The 24,503-nt window shown below is 41.2% G+C and overlaps 1 protein-coding gene across 1 annotated transcript in view; it reads left to right on the top strand.

The window, feature by feature from the left end:
* Positions 1-24,070, top strand: part of cdh12a (cadherin 12a) — a 47,223-nt gene extending 23,153 nt beyond the window's left edge. The window contains exons 7-12 of the mRNA XM_070844320.1: positions 6,766-7,019; positions 7,598-7,734; positions 10,212-10,333; positions 10,663-10,777; positions 12,023-12,274; positions 23,259-24,070. Coding sequence (XP_070700421.1) covers positions 6,766-7,019; positions 7,598-7,734; positions 10,212-10,333; positions 10,663-10,777; positions 12,023-12,274; positions 23,259-23,872 — 1,494 coding nt within the window. The 3' untranslated portion in view covers positions 23,873-24,070. The remainder of the gene's footprint in view (positions 1-6,765; positions 7,020-7,597; positions 7,735-10,211; positions 10,334-10,662; positions 10,778-12,022; positions 12,275-23,258) is intronic.
* The last annotated feature ends 433 nt before the right edge of the window (positions 24,071-24,503 follow it).

Here is a 24,503-nt window from a genome sequence, read left to right as displayed (position 1 = left end):
ACTGCTAATAGCATGTGTGGCTGCACTAATGTGCCGGTATTTCTCTCACACACCAGAGACTCACACACCTGCTGCTGGGCTCTGTCACATACACACAGGTTACCCACAAGGTAACACACAGGTGGATTCAGCCTGTGGGTGTGCTGACCACAGGTGAAGAAGCATTCAGGTCCTTTAGTTATGCAAAAGTGCAAAGACCCTACTTTGAAATGATTCCACTTCAAATAAAAGTTCTGCATTCACAACCTCACTAAGGTAAAAGTGTTATAGCAAAATGTACATAAAACAGTCATGCTGCACTACAGTGTTCCCTGTCACTACATGATGACGGACATTCAAGGGAAAAACCGTAAAGTAAAGTCCAGCGCTTACTGTCTAGTTACTACTGCCACTGAAAAAGGCAGGAGCACATGTATTACTCAGGACACAGAGCCCTGCATTGGTGCAAGGAAGATATGGCACAATATATTTGTTGGACATTTCCTATTTGTATATGTTTGTGTGTATGTAGGAAAGTGTTTGATGCATTTATAAATGAGCAGTGTGACCACAGGAGGTGGAGGAAAACAGCTAAATGAATACATTTACTGATGTACTGATATTGTGATAAGTAAAGACAGGACAGTATCATGGATATTATCTCACTGCTTTATACCCAGCTAAATACAGTAAAGATCTGCAGATCCACAGCGTAAAGGGCAGATTCTGAGTTCTATTTTAATTCCCCAGAATCAGACAACACTGCCTCTATTATCCCAGGATCAAATTTGAAAAAGTTAGAACCAAAAGCACATTTTGCAAACACCAGCATTTTCCTAGTGATGTGCTGTTAGTGATCTAAGAGGGGGAGGAATGTGCTGATCTGGCTGTGATCCCAATCATTATGCCTCTTAACCTTCCACTGAACCAAGCTATTGGACTAGATAATGGCTGACACACTCATGTATGCTGCAAACGCACACTCTCATACGCACAAAACAGTTTGCATTTTGCAGCGTCAGCCATTGGTTCCCCCTGACGATTTAAGATTTGTGGCATGTAGTGCAGAGGAATTGATCTCAAAGGCTGAGATTATTTTATTATTCAACTTTTGGTTTGGCTTTTGTACAATACCCATTGTCTCTCCCTATGGAGAGCTAAAGTGTTACTTATCTTCAAGTTCTTGTTTGAAGAAAAGAAAAGACACTTGCTCCTGGTGGACCACAGCATCTGGTTTCACAGGTTTCAACTCCTCATGGAGGTTTTAAGAGGAAATCAGATCTCGGATTAGAGCTCTTCCAAAAGGAGTCAGTTGAGGACTTCGGAGAACTTTTAACTGCTCCGTCTAGAGGGACACTACCTCATATCACATTCACATACACACTCACAGAGAAACACACACCAGAACACGCAACGCACATGTCACATCACATCTAGCAGTCTAACATCAGAGGGCTGCAGAGGCTTTCATTTCAGACTGTCCTCTAAATCGGAACAGACACAACAGCTACTTTCTGAGCACGAAACTTAGCCAGCTACATCTCTTATTTTAGAGATGAGATAAGCCATGAATCCATGGCTCTCAGCACTGACATTGTGTCCCTGCTTACTGTTTTAAAAGAAAGAGACAGATGTCGAGAATTAAAAAGTTGACTCATCATTATGAAAACATTTGACCCAAAGGTTTCGCTACGATGACTCAAAACTTTGTAACCATCTTTGTTCATTGTCTATGTGCAGACTTTTCTGTTCAATTGTAGGCATTTATAACGTGATGGGAAAGTCCTGTTACTGAACCCTTGTGTGACCACTTAGAATAGATGAAATGACAGTGATGATGCTGTGATGAATAATGGTGCACCATAGAAGATCTCCCAGAAGGTAAGAATCACACACCAGAAGAACAGTGGTTAATTGTTTTAGCACATCTGCCAGAGAACGACTTTTTCACATCCCTTCCCCTTACCTATGAACTGGTGGACATAGTAAAGCATTTAAAGAGCCAGAGAGTGTATTTCCCTCAGGAGCTGGAGGAGAACAGACATACAATAAGTCATTATTGGACTTGAGGGCCGCAGCAGTTTGCTCGTATTGTGTTGAATTACACCTCATTTTACATGCTGTCAGTTAACATATATTTTTTTAATATGTATTTAGTGTTGTTTTAGCAAATTTGGTCCCAACAACCAAATGTTATTGTCCTTTGATCCTGGAGATGAGCTTTTTATATGAGTCCACATATTGATATGGCTCTTAGTAGCTGAACATGACTAGCTGGTACTAACTTTTGATCTGTACTACACTCACATTGTACAGTAGGCACGACATGCATGAAAAAACTGAGACCACAGTAGTTTCATATTCATGTTCACTGTCTTTATACATTTGTGTGATTGCATCTTGAATTTTGGTGTGTGTGTTTGACAATGATTCTCTTCCTCAACTAAATGTTGTTTGAGTAGAATCAAATGCTAAATCTATGTGCTATCACATGTTAGACACTTAAAGGAGTGTGTATTAAAACCAAGACTCAGTTTAGAAAAGTCAGAATTGGAGTGTGACTCAAAAGCTGTTAACTGGAGTGATCTCCACATTCAGTGCCACTCCATATGTGTATGTCCAAAAGAGTAGAAATGCTTAGAATGGGTCATAGTATTTATCTGAAGACAGGGATGAGCAGGGGTGCAAAGGTAGGTTACCAATATTGTACAAAGTGGGAAAAATCTAGAATCTGTAAACTTAATGCATATGTTTCAGTAAAATGATCTCTTAGAGAGAGGCTTGGCCCCTGCCATACCTGTTGACGCCAGCACAGTATAAAGGCAAGAATATGAATATTTTGAATCAATATTGCTACCATGACAGCTGGATGAAATGATGTGTGTGATGTGATACACTTTGTAGCTGACTAAGAATCCTTTACAAATTTGCAATAGTAAAGAGTGCTATAGTCTAGTGACACTGCAGATACATCTAGCAGATCCTTGGTGTGTTTCTGCCTGTTGTGGCTGGAAATCTTAATGACACTGTATCCTCTTAGATCTCACTATTTGAAGCGGCTGGAATAGAAAAGCTTTAGTCAGAAAACTAAAGGAGATCTGAATGCTAAAAGAGAAAGACTGAGCAACAGAATACAGGTAGACACAGACCTCTGAGGAGATACCTGCTCAATCTTACTCCCAGAACGCTGTCTGATACAGAAGGAAAATGGCAATTTAGCATCTAGAATGAGGACATGAAGCTTCTTCGTGTGCACTGAACTTGTGAAGAACTTGTCATTTGTAAGTTGATTCATTGTTCAAAAGGAAAAACAGTTGAAAGAGATTCAGAGAGCAGTGAGACTGTTTAGGTTGACATATCTAGTCTGTGATTCAAAGCCTACAAATGTGACTTGGGAATAAATCTCACTATTTTGTCAGTCTTACATGTTTGTGTAAGTCTTCTCTTATTGTATTGGCCCATCTGGGGCGACTGCTTGGGCCCCCACTGTTGTCCCATTGTCAAAAACCACTTGCATCTTGGGGCGGCTGTGGCTCAGTGGTAGAGTGGGTCGTCCCTCAATCAGAAGGTCGGGGGTTCGATCCCCAACTTGCTGAAGCAGCTTCAGTGTGTGAATGAGTATGAAAGAATAGTCTCCTCCAAATTACATCCCTCCTGTATGAATGATGTGTGAATGGGTGAATGAGGATGTCATGTAAAGTTGAAATAACTAGAAAGGAGCTCTACAAATACAGACCATTTACCATATCTTTCTTGAATGCCATTTGGTGTTAATTTGTTGGAGGAAAGCACAAAAAAACCCAAAAAACAGATTTGGACAAACCTTTAAATGCTTCCTTTATGTTGATTTCTGGTTAGGTAATTGTTCGTCATCTAACTTAACTTCTGAAATCATTAATGCATGAGAAGGTGTAGTACGTTAAACTGAAGGATCATTTTTTAGGCATGTATTTATTTAACAAATCCCTCATATTCCAAAAGTGAGTGCTTGCTCTTTCTGATGTGGCAGCGCACTGGACCTGTTTGTGCAGTGATGTTCTCTGATGTCTCTGCAGGCTTGTCAGATTGTTCTTCATCTCGGTAGTATTTCCACTCAATGGACTTTTAAAAACTACCAAACATCTCCCACGTTTATTTATCATGATTGTGTCTTTTTATTAGGCTGACAACATTAGGCTATTTACCTGATATTTCCCCTGAACACAGTCATCCTGTTTCTGGACGACACAATTGAAGTCCCTAAAGTATTATTTCAGACTTTGCAGCACAAAACACAGCACTGGTTTCAAGACTCACTTTCTTTCAAAAAGTGCCTTAAATAACCAACAATACATTTGGAACATGACTCACATTCTTCATGTGAACACAAACACCACTCCAAATGAACATCTGTGTGCTGATACATCACCTTTGCAGGGTAAGGGGATAATACAATACGTCAGTGTTGTATTCACAGCATGTGGCTACACAAAATCAATTAAGGCAGGTGTGATATACCCTGACATGGCACCAAGTATTAAAGGATTAACTAAGTCAGAACTTGTGACTTTGAGGAAGGTGGCATTCTGCCATCTAGCCAGGAGCTGTTCTAGAGTAGCCAGTAGCCCTCAAGCCACCTCTGGTGTCAAGAGACAGTCAACAGACAGCAAAGAAATGCTAGGATTAGCTTTATTCAAATGTCTAGCTTCGCTCTTTCCATCTCTGACTCCACTGTCCTTGGTCATTGCTGCAGAGGGCTTTGTTCTACAACCGGTAGTGATAATGGCTAATTAACCAAATGCCTGTGACATGCAAGGCCAACATTTCTGAAAACACAGCTTCGGGCAAGCAGGAAACATTTGGACATGAACACACAGATTGCAGATGCACACTGATACAATGTCCATTTTCCATCAGGATGAGAAAAGTAACTGCAGCTCTATCAGAGAACTACCCTCCTCTCCCCCCCCCGCTCTGTTTTTTTCTGTACTTTATGGCAAGATGCCAATCAGTTAAATCCTCCCTGGCTCCCTCCCTGCCAGTCAGCTCTCTTCCCTTTTCCTTTCCCTCACTTAACCCTACAAGTGTGTGTGTCAGCCAAGTGAAATCAGGAGAATCCAGGAGAGGTTTTAACTCCCTCCTTTTTTTTAATCTTGTCACTGGTCTAAACCAGACAAGTTCAGGCCAGTCAGGAAACACCTCCTCTGTAGTGCAGTGTAATATTTTTGGCCTGTCTGTTTTCCTCTTGGTTTCTCCACCATAGGTGTTCTACTGTACTTCAGGCAGTCCTCCAGTCTAAGAGGATTTACTTACTGTAATGAGTTCAGAGGGATGAACTCTGGAAACAATGAAAGATTATAAATGAGAGACAGCTGTTGCTGGTTTTACAGCAAGGGCTCATACATACCAAACTTCTGAACAAAATCAGTTGTACTATTTACTTGTTAGTAATTGGTCAGCATCTGTACCACCACCAGTATATCTGTGATTAGCCTCCACTGGCATGAACATGTGTCTGCCCAACTGATTCATCAGTTGAGTTAGAAGTCTTCATACAGTGTCCTGTATGACTGCATTTACAACTTATCACATTTTATGTAATAACTCATAACTCAAAAATGATCACAGATAACACAACAGAGATCATATAATTATGTGTGGCGCTTTTTATTGAATTATTTATGAGTTTTCACCCTAAAATCTCCACGTGCAGGATGCAGAGACGTATGGACCCACAGAGATACATGCTAGACATCCTCTTTACAGCTGTTTGACTGGAGGGTAGTTGTGGGGAATCACTGAGTGAGTGAATGAAAGTCATGTGTTTGTTTGGTAGGCTGGAGATCATGTGTGTACGTGTCTTTGTGTACTGGTACTTTCTCAGCTTTCACAACCTTCCCAGTAGTATTCTTTGCAATACGATGGCAATGCGATTGTATTAAGTCAAGTCCTCTACATGAAGAAGGTGGAGGCTCCAGTGAATGAAAGAGACCACGTGGTTTTCTTCCTGAGAGACAGTAGAGACCAGCAGTCGAGCTCAGGAATGTGAATCGTCTTCAGCATCATGAGACAAACTGAGTTTGATATGTATATGAATGTGTCGCGGTACAGTTTGCGGCTACATTTCCATATCAAAGTAGCTGTCTCCTGCATCTTTCTCCTGTGCATTCATAAACAGACGAGCATTGGGAAGAATGGAAATGGACCCACCTCTGTGTCCAAATCAATCAGTGAGTGGTGCATTCATCAAAGTGACTGGACCTCAACAACCAAATATGCTGCCCTTTGAAGTCTCTACTCTGAAGGATTAATACATCAAGATGCAGTCACAGTTGCTATGCAACAACAAGGCAAGTTATCCTGGCAATCTGCTTGAAATGCAGAATTTGAAATATTGAATGTTTGGTTATGAATGCACAGTATGAATTCTTGGCTGGTGGCTGAGAGCTCAGCCACAGATTCATCTCTTGAAGAGTGAAGGTTCTGTTTTTCAAAATCATCCGTAAGGCATTCGTTTGTGTCAGTCCTCAGACGGAAATTCAGATGAGCATTTCCTGTTTTCTAGACATTGTGAACTAGAAGAAGTGAAGGGGGTTGAAATGGAGGTAAATAGAAGTGAATAGACTAATAGAGCTAGTAAAGCACCAGACATTCAGCTGCAATGATTAAAACAGAAGTGTATCTGTTCTGTTAGACACCCGTGATATGAACCAAATGCCTCCTGTGTCCACACTTGAGTGATTTAAGATAGAATTATTCTTAAGATCCTCCATTACTCTCTATTCTTCCATTCTTGTGTTTGTGCAGACTATCGACTATGAGACCAAGAAGTCGTACACCTTCAAGGTCGAGGCGTCCAATGCACAGCTGGACCCCCGTTTCCTCCACCTGGGGCCCTTCAAGGACTCAGCGACAGTCAAGGTGAATGTGCTGGACATGGATGAGCCTCCTGTCTTCACCAAGCCGTCCTACTTCATGGACGTGTACGAGGACACTCCTCCAGGAACCATCATTGGCTCTGTGACGGCTCATGACCTGGACGCCAGCAGCAGCGCCGTCAGGTCAGAGAGAACTACTAATACTATCAGCACCTGTACTGCATAGAGTCCGTTCAAAGGTTCACAACGAGGACTGAAATGTCTCAGTAAGATTAATGATTTTGATTTAATATTTGCATTTAGTATTATTCTATTTTCAGTCCTGGAGTCAGTTCTGCAAGTATGTCAGTTAGAACAGAAGTGTTCTAGAATCTGCTCTGCTGAAAGCATGTGAAAAGACCAAACCAAAAGGAATCACTGAATGTATTAGGTTCCTTATATCATTCCCAAAATATATATTACTTATAATAAGAAGTGGTTGTAGCGCCCTAAGTGTATGAGTACAGCACTTTGACACAGTCAATTGTGATTTTGGTTCAATGTTACAGTTTTCCAGTGCTTAACCCAAACGAAGACCGTTGTCTCATCATAGCCGGTTACAACAAGGGAAATATGTAAATATATAAGAGAACTTGTTGGCAGAAACATTCATGCATGGGCGTTGTAACAATGGTTTTTCATATCTTTTTCACATTTTTGCAGAGCACGCAGCCCACCGCTGTAACTTGTTTCCCTTTTATGTGAACTGCTCTTACCTGCAGGTACTCACTTGAGTGGCACACAGAGTCTGACAGCTGTTTTGATATCGACACGGTTGAAGGAACAATTTCCACTAATGAATACTTGGACAGAGAGACAGCTGTTCAGCACAATATCACTGTGGTAGCAACCAAAGTCAGTAAGTATTCCACACCAGAAACATCCTACATGTGATGAACAAACACATCATAGTGTTTGTAACCCAAAAAGAAAAGAAAGCATCTGGGATATACTGTAAACAGCAACTGTCCAATGGACAGTCTGTGATGACCTCACTATGGAGTAGCTCTCATTCTTAGTCACTATTAATAATATTAACATCTGCTCTGTGCACTGAAGCGAGGGAACGTATTTTAATGTGGGGGGTTGTAATTGTCATTACATTAACGGTCCGGCTGAAAACAGATTATTACTCTGATGAAGCAAAGATTTGGACGTCACATTGATGTCGGTCCTCACCACGTTCTGCTCATCAGTCTCACTTACCTCAAACTTAGCTTAGTATGGTTTAAGGCCCATTTGGATGGAATGAACATTATGAGGGGGGGGGGACATCGGGAATGAAATATTAACTGAGCTCCTCCTCATTCTATTGTATTTGCATTTGAACCACTCTTAAGAAGCATGTCCATTACCTGAATGTGTCTTTATCCATGTATCAAAGCAGAAAGTGGCCTGATGAGAACACCTATCAGCAATATGTGCCTTTCTATGTGCATTTGTCCAGTTAGGACAAACATAACCTGCCCCTCCTCTGTACGTTCGGTTGGAGTGCAGCTGCAATGACTGTGGTGGAAACTAAATTTAGAAAAATTGGAGTGTGCAGCTTAAGTGTGAGTGAGTGCACCATATGATTTCCCTCTGTAAGCTTCTTGAGGAGGCAAAGGGCTGTAAACCTGCCTCACGACTCTCTTCAACAATATAAACGCTGACTCACAATCAGTGAAAGAGTGAAAAACAAGGTTTTGTAAGTGAAATAGGAGAATGATCACACACACACACACACACACACACACACAGCTGGGGATCGTGTAAACATGTGATGAGTATCTGACTCCATCTAGGGGCCAAAACTGATACTTCAAATGGTCTCAACAGGACAGAACACACTGCAAACAGTTCATCTTTATTTACACAGCACCAATTCACAACATGCATTATCTCAAGACACTTTTCATACAGAGCAGCTCAGGACTGAGGAGCAAGAACTAGGAGAAAACAGCAAGCAAAACTGCCCTATAACAGGAGGACACCTCTGCAGCTTTCACCTTTCAATATTTTATACATGAACATTTATACGTTTTTCAATACTAAAATTTCACCAGTCAAAAGAAAAACCATTGAATGAAAGGATGCGTCCAAACCTTTGACTGATGCTGGATTTTGATGGTTGATCAATTGTTTAAATAGTTTTTTTTCAAGTAAACCTACAGTATTCTCTGTGTCCAGCTGCTCCAGTGTGACGATTGGCAACTTTTTATGTTTTATATTGTTAAACATGAACTGTTTTAAGACTTTAGGCTGAATGAAACTTTTCCACCTACAACATATTGATTAAGAATATAATGAACAGATTCATTAATAATGAGAATAAATGCTAGTTGCAGCCACAGCTGAGATGATTCCTGCCCTTCGTAGTGTGTTATCTAACAGAAGTTCTTCATTCTTTTTACCAACATCATCTCTTGGTACCAACAGACAGTTATCACGACAGGGTGTGCTTTCATTGTTTTCTCTCTCAGACTCAAACACCATGAACTTGTGTGAATGTACTCGTTTTACATACTATTTAGAAAGAAACTGGACATTTATGCTCAAAACCAAACATAGACTGCAGTTTGTTGCATCTTTAAATTTAGAAAAATGGAAATCGAGAAGACAACCACAGCCTCACACCCTCATGTCCTCAACCCCCTCAGCACAATTCTTTTCCTCATGGACGTGGAAAGTGTCTCTGCAGGAGAAGACGTGATGGATGAGGCACCTCAATGTTTCACTCAATCGTAGATTAATATCATCAAAGCTGTAAAGGAACACGTGGAATTATGTAGTAAACAAAAAGCGTTAAGTGAACTAGAATTCATGTTTTAGCCACTTGCTGTGATGTTTTGCACACTCTTTGCATTCTCTCAGTCAGCTCCATGAGGTATTCGGCCAGAAAGGCGACTTATTATTTAGCACGAGAAACAGCAGGAGAGTGTGAATCCTCACCGGTTAAATCGTCGTGTGCTTGGAAATCGGGGTGAGCTGAGGGGTATTTGGTTGGTTACAGTCTGCATTCTCACCACTAGATGCCACTAAACCCTAAACACTGCACCGTTACCATGGGGACGTTTCAGGGGATGTAATGCAACATAAAGCATAGTTACAAACTCTGTCAGCATGTCTGTTGCCAGTGTCCCTCTGTCTGGATGTCTCACAGGGTGTGTCCTATAGCCATCACTTCTGCTGAGGTCGCACCAATAGGCCTGGATGTATACATTCTACAGAATGATGTATACATTCTACAGAATGATGTATACATTCTACAGAATGTACAAGCATCATGTGTGTACATCATACAGGCTTCTGTCACTGAGCAGTTCATCATATATGACTTTGTGTTGACCCTTACAGACAACCCCTTGCTGTCCACCAAAGTCTCAGTGATAGTCAACATCCAGGATGTGAACGAATTCCCCCCCGAGCTGGCGGCTCCTTCAGATACCTTCGTCTGTGAAAACTCCAGAGTCGGACAGGTGACCTGTACTGTGTCTGCTTGAGATGAGCTGCAGATTTCAGATAGAGTCGACACTAACAAACCAGTGTGGTGCACAGTGTATACCATGGGTAACAAAGATTTATTATTTCCAGATCTCATAGTTACCTCATGTTCTAGTCATACGCTGTCCTCATGACCCCGTTCAGACAAAGGGGGAACGAGTCGACTTGTAAATGAATGAGATATTAAAATGTGACAACATGCACCTCTAGATTAAAGTTACTGCTTCTGCCTGCCAGCCAAGAGATATGAACCAGCAATCTAAATGTAATTCTGTAGTGTCCTCTCTGTTTTCTCCCTGACCAGGTGATCCAGACGATCGCTGCTGTGGACAAGGACCTTCCTCCTGTCAGCCAGAGGTTCTTCTTTAAGTCCCCCAAAGAGCTTCGCAATAGAAACTTCACTGTTCGAGATTATGGAAGTGAGTGAGGGATGATTAACTGTTATATTGTATTATGACTACTTGATTCAATTAGCAAAGTACTTAAAAGTGGGTATGATTGATATTGACCTGAATCTGTAGCTCCCCTCAGCTTTTCAGGGCTTTGTAATGAGGTTCAGCTCTTTTGGTTTTTCACTCTCACCACTCTCATAGTATCCCTTTGAGTCACAGCAGCAGGCAGCTGCTGTGGAAGCTGTAAAAACAGACTGTATACTACAGTTGCTACAGACAGCAGACAGATATAGTTGGAGAGCAGCTGATGAACACAACCGTCCTCATATTGTTGCTGTCAGATGGAAATCTAAATAGTCCGACCATAGTCACATCAATCCGAGTTTAAAGTTTGGACATACAAAGTTACATCAGGCACTACAATGGTTATATACAGGGGGCATTTTAAGCAAAGAGGACATGAGCAACGGGAGTTATTCAGCCTGGCTCTCAGTCTTATTACCAGTCTCTTCACCTGGATATTGTATTACACGATCAGATATTTTGGCCGAAAACCAAATGAAATGTCACTGAACATTTTCTGTTTAGCTGCAACCTTACTGTGACTTGCCGGATGTGGTAATTAACAGCATTACGTGAGAGCAGCGTGTCAGTGGTGCATATTCACCACAGAAATCTGACCAAAGAATGTAAAGAAATACCAGTCTTCTGTTTATATCGTATTACAAACGTTTTACACGGAAATGAATCAATAATTGTCTTTTTTCCAGGTAAACTCAAAAATACAGGAAATGACTTAAATGCTGCCAATGAACCAGTACCAGCTGGAGGTTGCTTAGTAACGTTAGCCTTTACATAGCTGTTGATATCACTATTAACAAATGCACTATTTCTTCCTGTTTGAGTAATGACAAGTGAGCAGCTGTTTTTTTAGAATACATTTTACAGTTTACAGCCTTTTTTTTAGAAAAGTAAACTATATATTTGTGAGCTGTTTTTAAAGATATACATCTTTAGAAGACTTGGAGCTGAGGTCCACAGACAGAGGAGGCAAGTTAGACAGTACTACATTGATAATCCTGTTCTACAATAGAATAACAGCAATCCTTTAAATTATTGTAAATGAGCTATTACATGCAGCACGTAATCATCTCCAGCCTGTAAACTGGTAACACACTCTTCAAGATTTGATCAGATTTCTCAGATGTGGATGTGGCAGCAGTGAGGCAATGAGAGTAATAACTGTCAGTGATGTACCATCATCCCCTCCAGACAATACAGCTGGCATTGTGACTCGGCGCTCTGGCTTCCAGCGGCAGGTGCAGGACATCTATGTTCTTCCTGTTGTGGTTGAAGACAGTGGTTACCCCGCCCAGAGCAGCACAGCCACCCTCACCATCCGAGTGTGTTCCTGTGAGGCGGGAGGTTCACTGTTCACCTGCTCAGCCGAGGCCATCTTCCTCCCTGTGGGTCTCAGCACTGGAGCTCTGATGGCTATTCTGCTGTGTGTAGCTCTGCTCATCGGTAAGCCAATCATCCCACTACAGCTTACTAACAAACACTTGAAACATCATTCCAAGGAACAGAAGCAGCAAATTCTAACATGTATTTTACCATTTTTATCCAGCGCATGTTCAGACTGGTAAATTTGCATTTCATTTAACCGAACACTGTGTGTGCAGAAGGCGAATATTTACATGAGCGAGTACCGCAGATAACCGTTTTGTGTTTTACACAGTGAAACTTAATTTTAGGTATAAAAAGGTTCACACGGATTGCTTTTAAACGTATCTGTGTTGACCTCAAACAAGGTCAGAAAAAAGCAGCACTCCAAAGGACAAAAACAGCTAAAGAATCACCTCATGTGTTCATCTTTTAGGTAAATGTGTTTCCAGTGGGCAGGCTGACAAATCTGCTGATGTGTTTCAACATGAAGCCTTGAAGCAGAGCAGTGTGACAGCAGTAGGGACACATCATGTGGTCACCAGCCCAAAGAACTTTAGACAAAAACATTAACATTGGAAAAAAGTGTGAGTGATTTAAACCACTGCATTAAATCTGTCAGTCCAGAGCATTTGTCTTTGAAATAGAGATGAAGTATACTTTTACATATGATTGTGTCAGTGAGAAAAGGGCAGTGGGTGTGCTTGTGACAGGAGTGATGTCAGGATAAAGTGTAACTTGCATTTACTTGGCCTTGAAGACAAAATGCACAATATGTTGCTATAAGCTCTTCATCTACTAATACCTCATATCTTATAAGTGCTGGTCACATCAACCAGTCCCACTCAACACACAAAATGATGCATCCTACACAAAGAAATAGATCCTATTCACAACACAGTAAAAGGCTTGATCCAGAGCCAAAGCAGAAACTGTCCTTCTTCCATGACGTGCTCTCCATAACTCCACTGATGTAACATCTCCAACTGTGCACGACCTGATCAGGAAAATAGCTGAAGACACAGCGAAAGACCAGCTGGTGAACTTGATTGAGCAGCCAAAGAGGGGAGTGGAGACCAAAACAGAGCTGAAAGGAGAGTGTATACTGCTCAGGGCCAAAAATACAGCAGCTGTCCAATTGTTTGCTAACACTTCAGCCAAAACAATGTTAAAGGCAAATATGTGAGATTTGATAAGTTTTATGTTTAGTTTTACCCCAGTTGGAACTGTGGGACTTTGCTTTAATTTAAAGGTGTTTACATCCACATCAGATGAGCTGTGTGGGGATTTTAGCCATTTAATATAGTCAAATGAAGTCAAAAGAAACTTCAATTTGAAATGTTTCTGGCCAACAGCTGATAATGAGGGAATACATTTTACCAGTGAATCTATGGATGTGATGTAACACTAGAGGGCACCAACAGCCCATGGCAAGCCTGGAATCATCACAGGTGGTGCAGACAGACAGACAGACAGACAGACTGACTATCTATCCTCATCTACATCTTTTTTGCTCTATCATCTCATCACTTTTTCTGCTTCTGTCACAGAGAACCATTGTTACATAACCACCTATTCTACCAGAGAAAAACACTCAGGGTCACAAGGACACAGCTCCCAGTGTGTGTGCGAGGCTGAGAGTGTGTGCATACACAGCTCATATGTGTCATATATTACAGATAAAGCAGAAATGAAATAGGAGTTCTTTATCCTATCTGATTCACCTCAATCATGAGAAATGCATGTGGGTCTCTGCTTCAGTGTGTGTGTGTGTGTGTGTGTGTGTGTGTGTGTGTGTGAATGATAGCATGTCAGAGAATAATCACAGCCTCCTGAGGGCATTGTGCCTCTTTTATTGGTGCCCTCTGTAGAGAGGGAGGATAACTGAAAGAGAGGACATAAAGGAAGAGATGGGAGGATGGGTTCATAGCTGCTAACACATAACATCCACCTTTTGGTCATTCCTGTGGTGAAGGGGCTGGAAGGCATACGTGAGGGAATCCTGGCATGGTGTTAATTTCTGAAGTATTACTGTCTTAACATTTTTGCACAACATTTCATTTCTAAAAGGAGTACATTTTGTACAAAGAAGGTCCCCTGGAAAAGATACAATGGAAAATTGCCATTGCTTTTAATTAACAGATAAAAAAAACCCAAAAACCTGTAAAGTGGTTAAGGGCAAGATAGGAAAGATGCAGGTGTAGATGTCATGGATACTGAAACTAAGGTGTTATTTCAACATAGTTTTGACATTTTCTTGACTTAAAACAATTTGTTCTTTGTCACAAACATCTCTAACATCCACCACCTACCTCCTGTGTAAACTCCTCCACACATATGTCCTCTTGTTGTGCAAATATATTCAGAACTCACACATACAGGAAGAGGTTCCAACCCCCTCCAGGCTAAACTCCTTTATGATGAGTTAACTTGTACTTAGTTTCCCAACAACTTCAACATTTTATATCATGGTGGTTACCTAAGACACATATATTCATCCTGGCAAAACTGTGATCATATTAGCCATCAAGATGGCACTCCAGTACTGTAGCAACTAGAATAGATCAGCCTGGGGATTAGTCCTTGGGGTACTGAATAAACATTTAGTCACTAAAATATCAGAAAATTTAAAAAAATATATAAAATATCTTCAAACTGCTTATTTTGTCTGACCTGCAGTCTAAAAGCCAAACGTATGTCGTGATTTAAAACACAGACAAGCAACAAATCCTCACAATTGAAAGGCTGGAATCAGCTAATGCTGACATTTTTACTTGATAAATGTCCTGAAAAGATTGTCAATCTTGAAAAGTTGTTCCATTCATCTTTTAAGAAGGGAATTACGTTAACACTAAAGTTCCAACCTGATCCATGTTGCCATGGGGCCAAAATGCTCATGTCAAGAATGAAACAGGAAAGAAGAAATACAGTAAAGAGCCATGACAGTTAGAACAAAGTGGATTAAACTTTGACAAAAAAGAGAAACGAATGGGAAGGAAATGTTTTAAGCAGGGATTTAAACAGATGACTCCTAAGGCAGGCAATTAAAGCACAGTGGCTCTGACTGTAAAAGCTGATTAATCAACCTTTGGTTTTCTGTCAGGATTTTGAGACAGCTAAAAAGTTCTCTTCTTAGAATCTAAGGCTATTATCAGGTTTATAAAGGCTCAAACGTTCTTAGAACTTTGGTACCAAACTTTGCTGACCCTCAAGGACGAGCAGCATGGCATTAAAACCAAATCCTAAAGGTAACAGGCGACCATGGTAGGTAACTCTCTGTAGCTCTTTGGGCAACAGCTGCTGGTGTTTAAGTGTAGAAAACTGAGTTATACTGAGCTTACTGACCAGATCAGCTGAAGTTGAAAGTTGAATTTGTAGGTAGGTATCGGATGGTTTTAGGATACCATAACTATCAGCCATCAGTGACTGGGAGGTTGACATGTGGAAATGGCAGGAAATCACTTGTTATCAGCTGTAATTTACCCATTTAATTTGAAATATTGCAGGTTTGCAGAGACATTGCATGTGTGAGTTCTGATGCACTGTTGGGTTGCTGATTGCTGTTGCCTTCTGCCTTTTCCGTCACTGCTGAGGAGCACCAAACGCATCTATGCCACACAGGATATGATCCACTTAGTAAAACCTGATAGACCCTCTCTCTCTCAAATATGTGAGTTTGACTAACCTGTGGGTTTGTTTACAGCTTGCCTGATTGCTTAAATTAGATGAAACACTTGTGTTTTATCCATGTAGAATGAACACTGTTAAAAATGTATGAATGCCTTTATATGTGATCTTCAAGGTAAAGGTATTTAATCCAAACCTACCTTCTTGAACCTGTCAGCTTCATGACTTATATTTGAAAAGAGCAGCAATAATGTACATTTTCCATTTCGGTTTTTCCTGTAATGCACAGTTCACCCAAACTCACAGTTTGTCCCTCAAAAACCATTTTCTCCTGTTATAATATCACAGAACACATGATCAAAGACTTGTGTCAAAATGACAAGACCTAGTAACATTTCAGGGAAATGCTGGTGCTCTGAGTGACAGCAGTGACATTGCAGGGACGAGCACATAAAGGGTTACATTCATCTGATCAAAGTGACTTCTCAGCAAACACCTAACTGAAACCCTTGTTCAAGTAGATGATGTAAAAAAGTATTTGTTTTGTTGACTATCAAAGCTGTAGTTGGTAGAATTGAGGAAAAAATGGATTTAGCTCCCCACATAGTTTAACCACAACTTCCCTAGCAAGGACCATTACACAACATAGTGTCATTGGAATCCAGTGAAGTTCAGAATATTCAAAATATTGTATGTTGAGGACAGATGTATGGATATGGATGAAAGGGTGAATGTAGAAGGGAGATGTCGTCTGGTAGGTGGTCCGGGTTGTATTGGAGACCTGGCAGAGGGAGACACAGTTTGGGGTTTCTGTCTCGGGCATGTTTTCCCCCTGAGCCTGTTTCAGGCCCCCAAAAGAGTGAGGCTTGATGTAGATCATTAAAATTGTTGTGTATGCAGGAGGAATATGCCTGAGATGACCAGTGGCCGAGGACCTGGATGGTTAGATAGATACCCAGTCTCACTGCTGCACCGATACTGCACCTGACATGCAGAGGACTTGATGTAGATGCTTCTGGAACCAAAATCGAGTGGCCATTTGTCCTGTTTCAGTGAGAAACAGTGGGTGTTGTGGTGATGCCTTCACAGACAGATATGATAATAGGGTATAGGTCATGCAGTGCGGATGAAGGAGAGAGGGACTCTGAATCAAGAAACTTGAACTCTGCGGGCCAAGCAGAATCAAACCATCTACCAAACTCATCCAGTAGCCACCAAAAACTATGGAGTTGTGTAGAGTTGAATGTCCTCCGGTACAGAGATTAGGTTGTCATAGAAGAAGGAAATGCCATTCCAAGATGACAGGAAATGTTGCCACAGGTGCATTTCCTTTATGCATGCATCGTCCAGACCTACTCCATCATGAAGAGCTTTAATCAGAAGATTAGACAGAAAGGATTTGGGAAGTAGAACAGCTGGTCCAGGGAGGTGGAGCAGCTGGTCCTCTGGTGTTGCCAGAACAACCTGGAGCTGAACAAGCTAAAAACCATGGAGATGACAGGAGGAGCCCCACAATACTGCCCCCCTCCCCCACCCCAGCCCCACACCAAGACAACCAGACACAAAAATAGCTTCTATCCACAGGCCATCACACTTAAATCTACTTATACTTACTTATATTCACATATTTACATATGTACATAGATTATAAATGATTTCCTTTAGTTAAGTTAATGTGTTTATTTTGTTTACATTGTTCAGCTTTGTTGCTCTTTTCTCCCTTTTTGTCAGATTATGTGTCAGGACACAAGAGCAGTGGAAAAACCGTAATCAAAGTCCTTGTATGTGTTCACATACTTGACCAATAAAAGCTGATTCTGACTCTGAATTATGCGGATTGTATAATTGAGGTGGCCGAGGAGGGATAGTAACATGTTGTTTTTGCATCTTTCTGCCAGGAGGTAGTTAGAGAGAAACAGAGTGATGCGCTGTATTTTCTTTGAGTTCAGGGATGCGTGGAAAGAAATCGAGTCCAAGGTGATGCTTAAAATCTGAATAGAGATGCTAGGCTCTGATGTTTTCTCTTTGGAAAGAGGGACACCAAGTTGTGAGAAGGCTTTTATGAGAATAGACTGCCTGAGGTGGAGAGATGAGGATGGTAGAATGACGACAAGAAAGTCGTAGAGAAGATGGAGTATGTAAGGGAGTTTGTGGTTGTTTGTCAGGATCCAGGGGGCTGCTTCTGCAGCCGAAAGTGATGAGTGAAAAATGAGGGTGATTGCATGGTCCATGTTTGCATATTACATGAAGAAATCTGGACAAGGAATGAGATGCTAGGAGAATGCGCAGGCCATGTGAGGAGGACAGGTCTACGATTGGCCTCTTTTTCCAGGGTATTTCTGGGTGGCCACCTATTGGGCAAATGCAGAACACTGGAAAAGGAAGCTTGTGGAACGGGCCTATCATCAATCCTTCTTTGACTTCTTTAGCTAACAGGGTGTTGGCAGTGTGAGGTTCTGCAAGAGCGAATTGGAAGTTGTTCCAGGAGTGTGTGGAGTGTCTACGCCCGGATGGAAACCGTGTGTGTGAAGCCATTGATGACATAATGGACAAACTATCAAGATGGTTTTGTAAAGCGGTGGCAAGGGCATATACCTTTACAGGTGTGCTGAGGTACCATGCTAGTCGGTCCGCTGGTTGGTCAGTAGGTGTGACGAGGTTAGATCTGAATCGTGCAGGCTGAGATCGGTTCAGGATCCATGGTAAGATGACTCCTTCTCGTAAAATGCTTACTTGTGCGTGTTGCCTGGTCCGTCTGTCCTTGAGAAATCTGAGAAAAACAGCACTGAATGATTTGAAAGGGTATAAGAAACCTGACAGGTAATTAGAGGTGTGGTTTGAGGGATGGCCTTGCTCCCGAACCTAAGTTAAATCATTAACTTCATAACTGAAGAGGCCAGGTATACAATGGCAAACACAATGGTAGTGCTGTGATGGTGAGGGATGCCTGTTTTTGTTCAGGCGCAGTGGATTCCTGCAAACAACATACGAAGCAATAGGAGGAGCCAAAGGAAGCAGAGTTTTTCACATATGATCTGTCTCATGTTTGAGACCATTTTTAGAAAAGTTACCCAGTGAACCATTAATTACATTACAAGAAGATTGGCACCAGAGAAAAACAGCTGTGTGCATGCCAAGTAATGAGACATTTCATTTCCTGCATACTAGTCGTGTCATTATTATTCATATACTAACTATTGTCAGTACTATAGGTGCTGCTATTATTTTGGTTGTTGTTTGTTCGCGTCTTGAGATAACCCTGTTGTGAATTGCCGCTATATGAATAAAGATTGATTGATTGATTGATTTGGTGCTGAAATGATTACTTTCTAAATCATTTAATGATTTCAGCTTTACCAACACAAAGGTTTGTTGGTTTTCTAAGTTTTATATCATAGTTACTTGAATATAATTCAGTTTTGTTTGTTTGGTCGAACTAAACAAGATATTTGAAGACAGTCGGGACATTTTTATTACATTCTGCTATTGTATTTACTTAAATAATCATGAATTATTCATAGCCCCAGTTTTATTCATTGTGAGCTGCTGATCGCCAGATCAGCTCTATTTCTCACACAGTTAAGCTCAGAAGGTGCTGTATATTTTTCAGAAAGTAGCTTTGTGCTACATTACAGTCTGGATACATTTCAGTAATTTACCAAGACAACAACCCTACCTCTTACTCGTCTTCACACAACTCTAAATACATGTCATCCTCTGATGCTAACACAGTGTTATTCTACCACCTGCAGCAGGATACAGTATTCCTGCTCATCCCGCTAAATCAGAATCTAACCTATGATTTTACATTATTCCGCCCTTTTTATTGTATAGTATATTTGATTATTTATCTCCATCATTCATATTGTGTATATTACTTGCAATAGCTTGTAAAGCTATTTAGCGACACACTCCAACAAACAGAATATCCGATTTAACCTGCATCACAAGTGAAAACCAATAAACAGTGCATGGCTGTCAGTGAATGGTTTTTCCAGGCAGATTGCAGACTGTGTGTCCTCTCATTTGAATTCCCCTCTGACCTACTGGCTTAGCTCTGTTATTATTTCTGGCTCCTTTTCACAAGCCTCAGTTGTGCCATTTTCTTTCCTCCAGCAGCAAGCAGCTCACAAAAAGCCCTGATGCAGACGGAGGAGGGTTTTCTATTAAGTCTCCAAAAGAGCTAAAGATGCTGAAACATCAATATACTCCAGTACATACTGGCAGCCCCCATTAACCCAACCCCAGCCTCCACTATGACCTTGTTTAGTTCCTATAGCACATACCCCAAGGGAAAGTTGTTGTGTTTCCTTCCCTGTGTACTGATCTGCTTCACAGATCAGGTGATTGCTTTCCTAATGGAGGGAAGGAAGTGAGGGCAGTTTCCACAGAAGGACGACATAACAACACATCTGCATGCAGAGTTTCTACTGAGGACTTAAGCAGGGGAACAAGATCATATATGGGTCATGAGATCTTTGATTACATAATCCTTTATGCTCACATTTGATGGGGCCATAAAATGGAAGCCATCATAAAAAAAGAAATACTTTTGTGTTAGTAGTCAGTCCACACCAGAAACCCTTTCATACCAATGTAGAATTACTATTCAGATTCACATGATATAATCTTGCTTGTGGAAAAAGATCGTTTAATGTTTAATGATGTGACTGAATGATGCTGGAGACTAGTGGTAAAGTAGGATAACATACAAATAGTACATTTCAAAGAGCAATTTGCTGGAGGTGCAGTTACTTTAAATCTTGGTTCAACAGTGCTGTCATTAACTAACCACACATACATTTAGGCCTAGCATCCACACTACTCTGGCATTTTCAAACCCCTAAAATGTAGACCTGTGAAACAGTTGATGACCCTGTTTTAATTTGAAGACTCTTGGAAAAGAACAGAAACTTTTAAAAATAATGATGCAGACACCCACACTCACTTCCTGACTGGGTCAGTCACGTGCCTGTCCGATTGGTCATGCCCCCATCACATTAAGCCTTTTCCGTGAGAAAACAAATTACTCCAAGCATTGCTTTGACACAACTCACATTTTATGTTTTCAACTGTCTTGACCACCTTAATCTAGTGTTATACTTTCAGGAACAGTTCCATCTCATCATCCAAGCAAAGAAATCGCTTTTCTTACTTTTCACCTTTGCTGTTCATCCTCAGTAAAGATTTTCTGCAACTAAGCAAGCAACAGCAGAGCAGATAATCTGCTTCCTGTTTCCAGTGGGAAGCACATGTCCACTATATGTGAATGGTCACGTGAAATGTGTTTTCAGATGTGTTAGTATAGTCAGAGATGAATCCTGAAACATTAAATATTACATTAAAATGAAAACATTTGTAAAAAATCTCAAACACAATCAAGTATCTGTGTCTTTTAAAAAGACATCAGTTTCTAATAGAGCTGCAGTGTATTCATCAGCAGCAGCAGTGGTGACATTAGCCAGAGGAAGTTGTTTAAATGTATTGACTTTCTGGTTAAAGCACCTGCCTTTGTTTTCCTGTACCTATTGATTTGACAGCAGTAGAACGGGACACACTGTGGACAAATAAAGTTTGCCTGCTGTCAAAAGTTGAAGAGAGGATGAGTAAGCAACTTAAAGGCAGAGAAATAAACCAGGAAGAAAATTCATTCATTACCTAAAGTGCTGATCCTTAAGGGCTATGGGGGGCTCAAACCCAGCTGACATTGGAGGTGGGGAACACTCTAGACTGATCACGTTTGGCTACACAACCTTTGGGAGGAAGCCAGAGAACCCATGCAAGCATTCACACTGCCAGAGAAAGGCCCCAGCAGGCCTGCAGGTTCAAACCTGGAACCTTCTTGGTTTGAAAAAGTCCTGTTTAGGGCTGCCTCATAGTAGCAAATTAGAAATGATTAGAAGAGCCTTATACGACCAAGCTTTCATTGATCAGCCAGGAACAAAGAAAAACTCAATTTCCATTAGAAAGCTGCACCTTATCAAACCTGCAGGGGCTGTATTAAACCCTAGAACACATTTAATTTGATGTGACAAACGTTATTTTAAATACTGAACTACAGAATGTGTGTGGGATAATTCTAAGAGCATAAAGCCATGTTATACTGGATTACTACAGGATCTGGAATCTTGGAAAAAGAAAAAGCCATATTTTTAGGAGGGCAGTCTAGGACATAAGCTTTAGTGTGATTACTGTTGTGTGATTGCAGGAGGAATTGTGAGATTCTAGTGAACAGCAGAGCTTCCTCTCCTCACAATCTTCAAAGCTGTTCATGCTTAGTTTGTACCCATCACACAATGACTCCAACTGTGTGCAGAGCAAATTACCCAAGATCTGACCCAGAAGTGCAGTGTCATCTTTTTCAACCGCGCCATCAGGATACTGTGATCCATCAGCTTTTCCACTGATCCAACATCTAATTTTTGGAGTATTTCCTTTTAAAGCAGAGGTTGTTAACTAACAATTGTTAAAAGTTGATTGAAGTGCACTCACTTGTTGTCAAGTATTCAGACTGCCAAGGAAGCATAACAAAAAAACTTGAACTTTGTTTTTTTACACCTATGAACCTTTGCATGCACACTAAACAGCGTTATAAATTGACCCAGCATGGGTCACCGTAGCACCAACGTAGTTAGGGTTGCAGTTGTACACTGGCCTCAACCATGGAGGGGCCACTTCAAACATGTTCATCCTTTATCTTGAACACCATCCCCCTGTGCAGATAAAGGTGTTGCGGCATCAAAATCATTTTCCACATCCTGCTTCCACATCATCTGCATTGTCTGTCACTTCCTTGTCTGTAACCTGTCTGACTTAGAGACGTGCACACGCTGACCCAGTTCTGACCATGTAAACAAACATCTAAGTGAATGTGTGACTCAGAGGTACAGACAGGAGCAGTGTGGCTGCTCTGTTCACACCTGCCAGTGGAATCAAGGTGCATTTGCAAAAACATTTCATTTATTACAATTATTTATTTTCCAACATCAGTTTTTTTTGCATTGTGGACACACACACATCAATCAAACTGGAGTTGGATTATTCATTTTAAGAATGGTATCTGTATTTCCAGGATTGGAAACCCAGACACAAGGAAAGTGTGTGGAATTACCACAAATGACGCAGCAAATATGAAGAAAGCCTTTTCAGAGTTCCCTTAATGTGTCTGACTCACTCATTTGGGCCACAATTTACATATGGTCATTAACAAAGTGTTGAAGATCCAAAGACTAAAGGGTAATTCCAATAATAATAATAATAATAATAATAGTCTCAAATGGTGATATTTTCTGAGACAGCTGTCGACCTTGAAAATCCACCACTGGAACCCTGGATATAACACTTCATCCAGTACCAAAGAGAGAGAGAGACTGGGCCAAATCATTATAAATCTATATATTTTCCTAACCAATCACTTTATTCTCTTTGTGTCTTGCAGTTATGGCAGCATTGTACATGGGCCAGAGACGCCACAAAGAGAAAGAGACTCTGATGACATCAAAAGAGGACATCCGTGATAATGTCATTCACTATGACGATGAGGGGGGTGGTGAGGAGGACACTCATGCCTTCGATATGGGCACCTTGCGCAACACACACTCACAGCGCACCAGCACTCACAGCAGCACCTCCAAGAAGGAGAAAAATGGCTACGGAGATGGGGTCCTCTTGCACCTCAGCAGTCGCCCTGACAATGTCAGGTCACCTGACATCCACTGTCAAACAGCCGGTGTCATCGCTGCTGTAAACAACAAGGCCTCACTCTTGTCCCGTGGCAGAGTGACAGAGGGTGACGCTGAAATGATCAGGGGCTTCATCGAACAGCGGCTGGAAGAGAGTCAGCAGGGTTATGCCGCCACGCCCTACGATTCACTGGCGACCTACGCCTATGAGGGCGACGGTTCGGTGGCTGGCTCGCTCAGCTCCATAGAGGAGTCATGGGTAATTGACGATTCAGGGGATTTTAGCTCCCTTGGTGACTGGGGACAGCGTTTCAAAACTCTGGCCAGTATCCTGAACCGACAGCCACCTACTCTGACTGAGGAGAGCTGAGAGGAAGTTGCACAGCAGAAAGACTGTAGGCGACCAAGTTGGAATTAGAATTCTTTCCTAGAAATGTTTTTTTTTTTACTGTGACAGGCACTGGCTAGAATGATGTGAGGACTTTTTAGAAAGCTGGTCATGTGAAGTAGAGTTGTGGACTGGTTAGCTAGAGAACAGAGAATCTGGCTACAGTTGCGGGTTAAAGTAAACTTGATAGCTCCTCAAAGTGCCTGAGGTACTATATGTTTACATGTATTTTAATTCATGCAACTTAATAAAAGAGCTGTAACTGTTGTCTTAATAGTCAATATCAGATCCTTTCATCTCATCAAAACAGTGATCCAACGAAAAATTAACCATAAGCTTTACTTTCTCAGTGCTCTAATTATCATTATTATTATCTAATTAATCAATCATACCAGTGGATGACATCAATTAGGTCGTTTTTAGAATTTCACCTGACTTTCTATTCTTATGAAACAGGTGCCACACAAAGTGTTGTCTGAACATGTTTGGATTTCATAGCCTACTGAACATTAACTGTATATATGTGTATATGAGAACCACACTATGCATTTGCTCTTGGTAAATGGGAAATGTAAACCCTGGCACCTGAGTTCCTGAGGAATCTTAGTCCATT

Source organism: Pempheris klunzingeri, chromosome 15 (assembly GCF_042242105.1).
Source record: "Pempheris klunzingeri isolate RE-2024b chromosome 15, fPemKlu1.hap1, whole genome shotgun sequence".
NCBI classification, from domain to species: domain Eukaryota; kingdom Metazoa; phylum Chordata; class Actinopteri; order Acropomatiformes; family Pempheridae; genus Pempheris; species Pempheris klunzingeri.
Note: the sequence above shows the minus strand (reverse complement) of the source record. Positions and strands in the feature narration are given on the sequence as shown.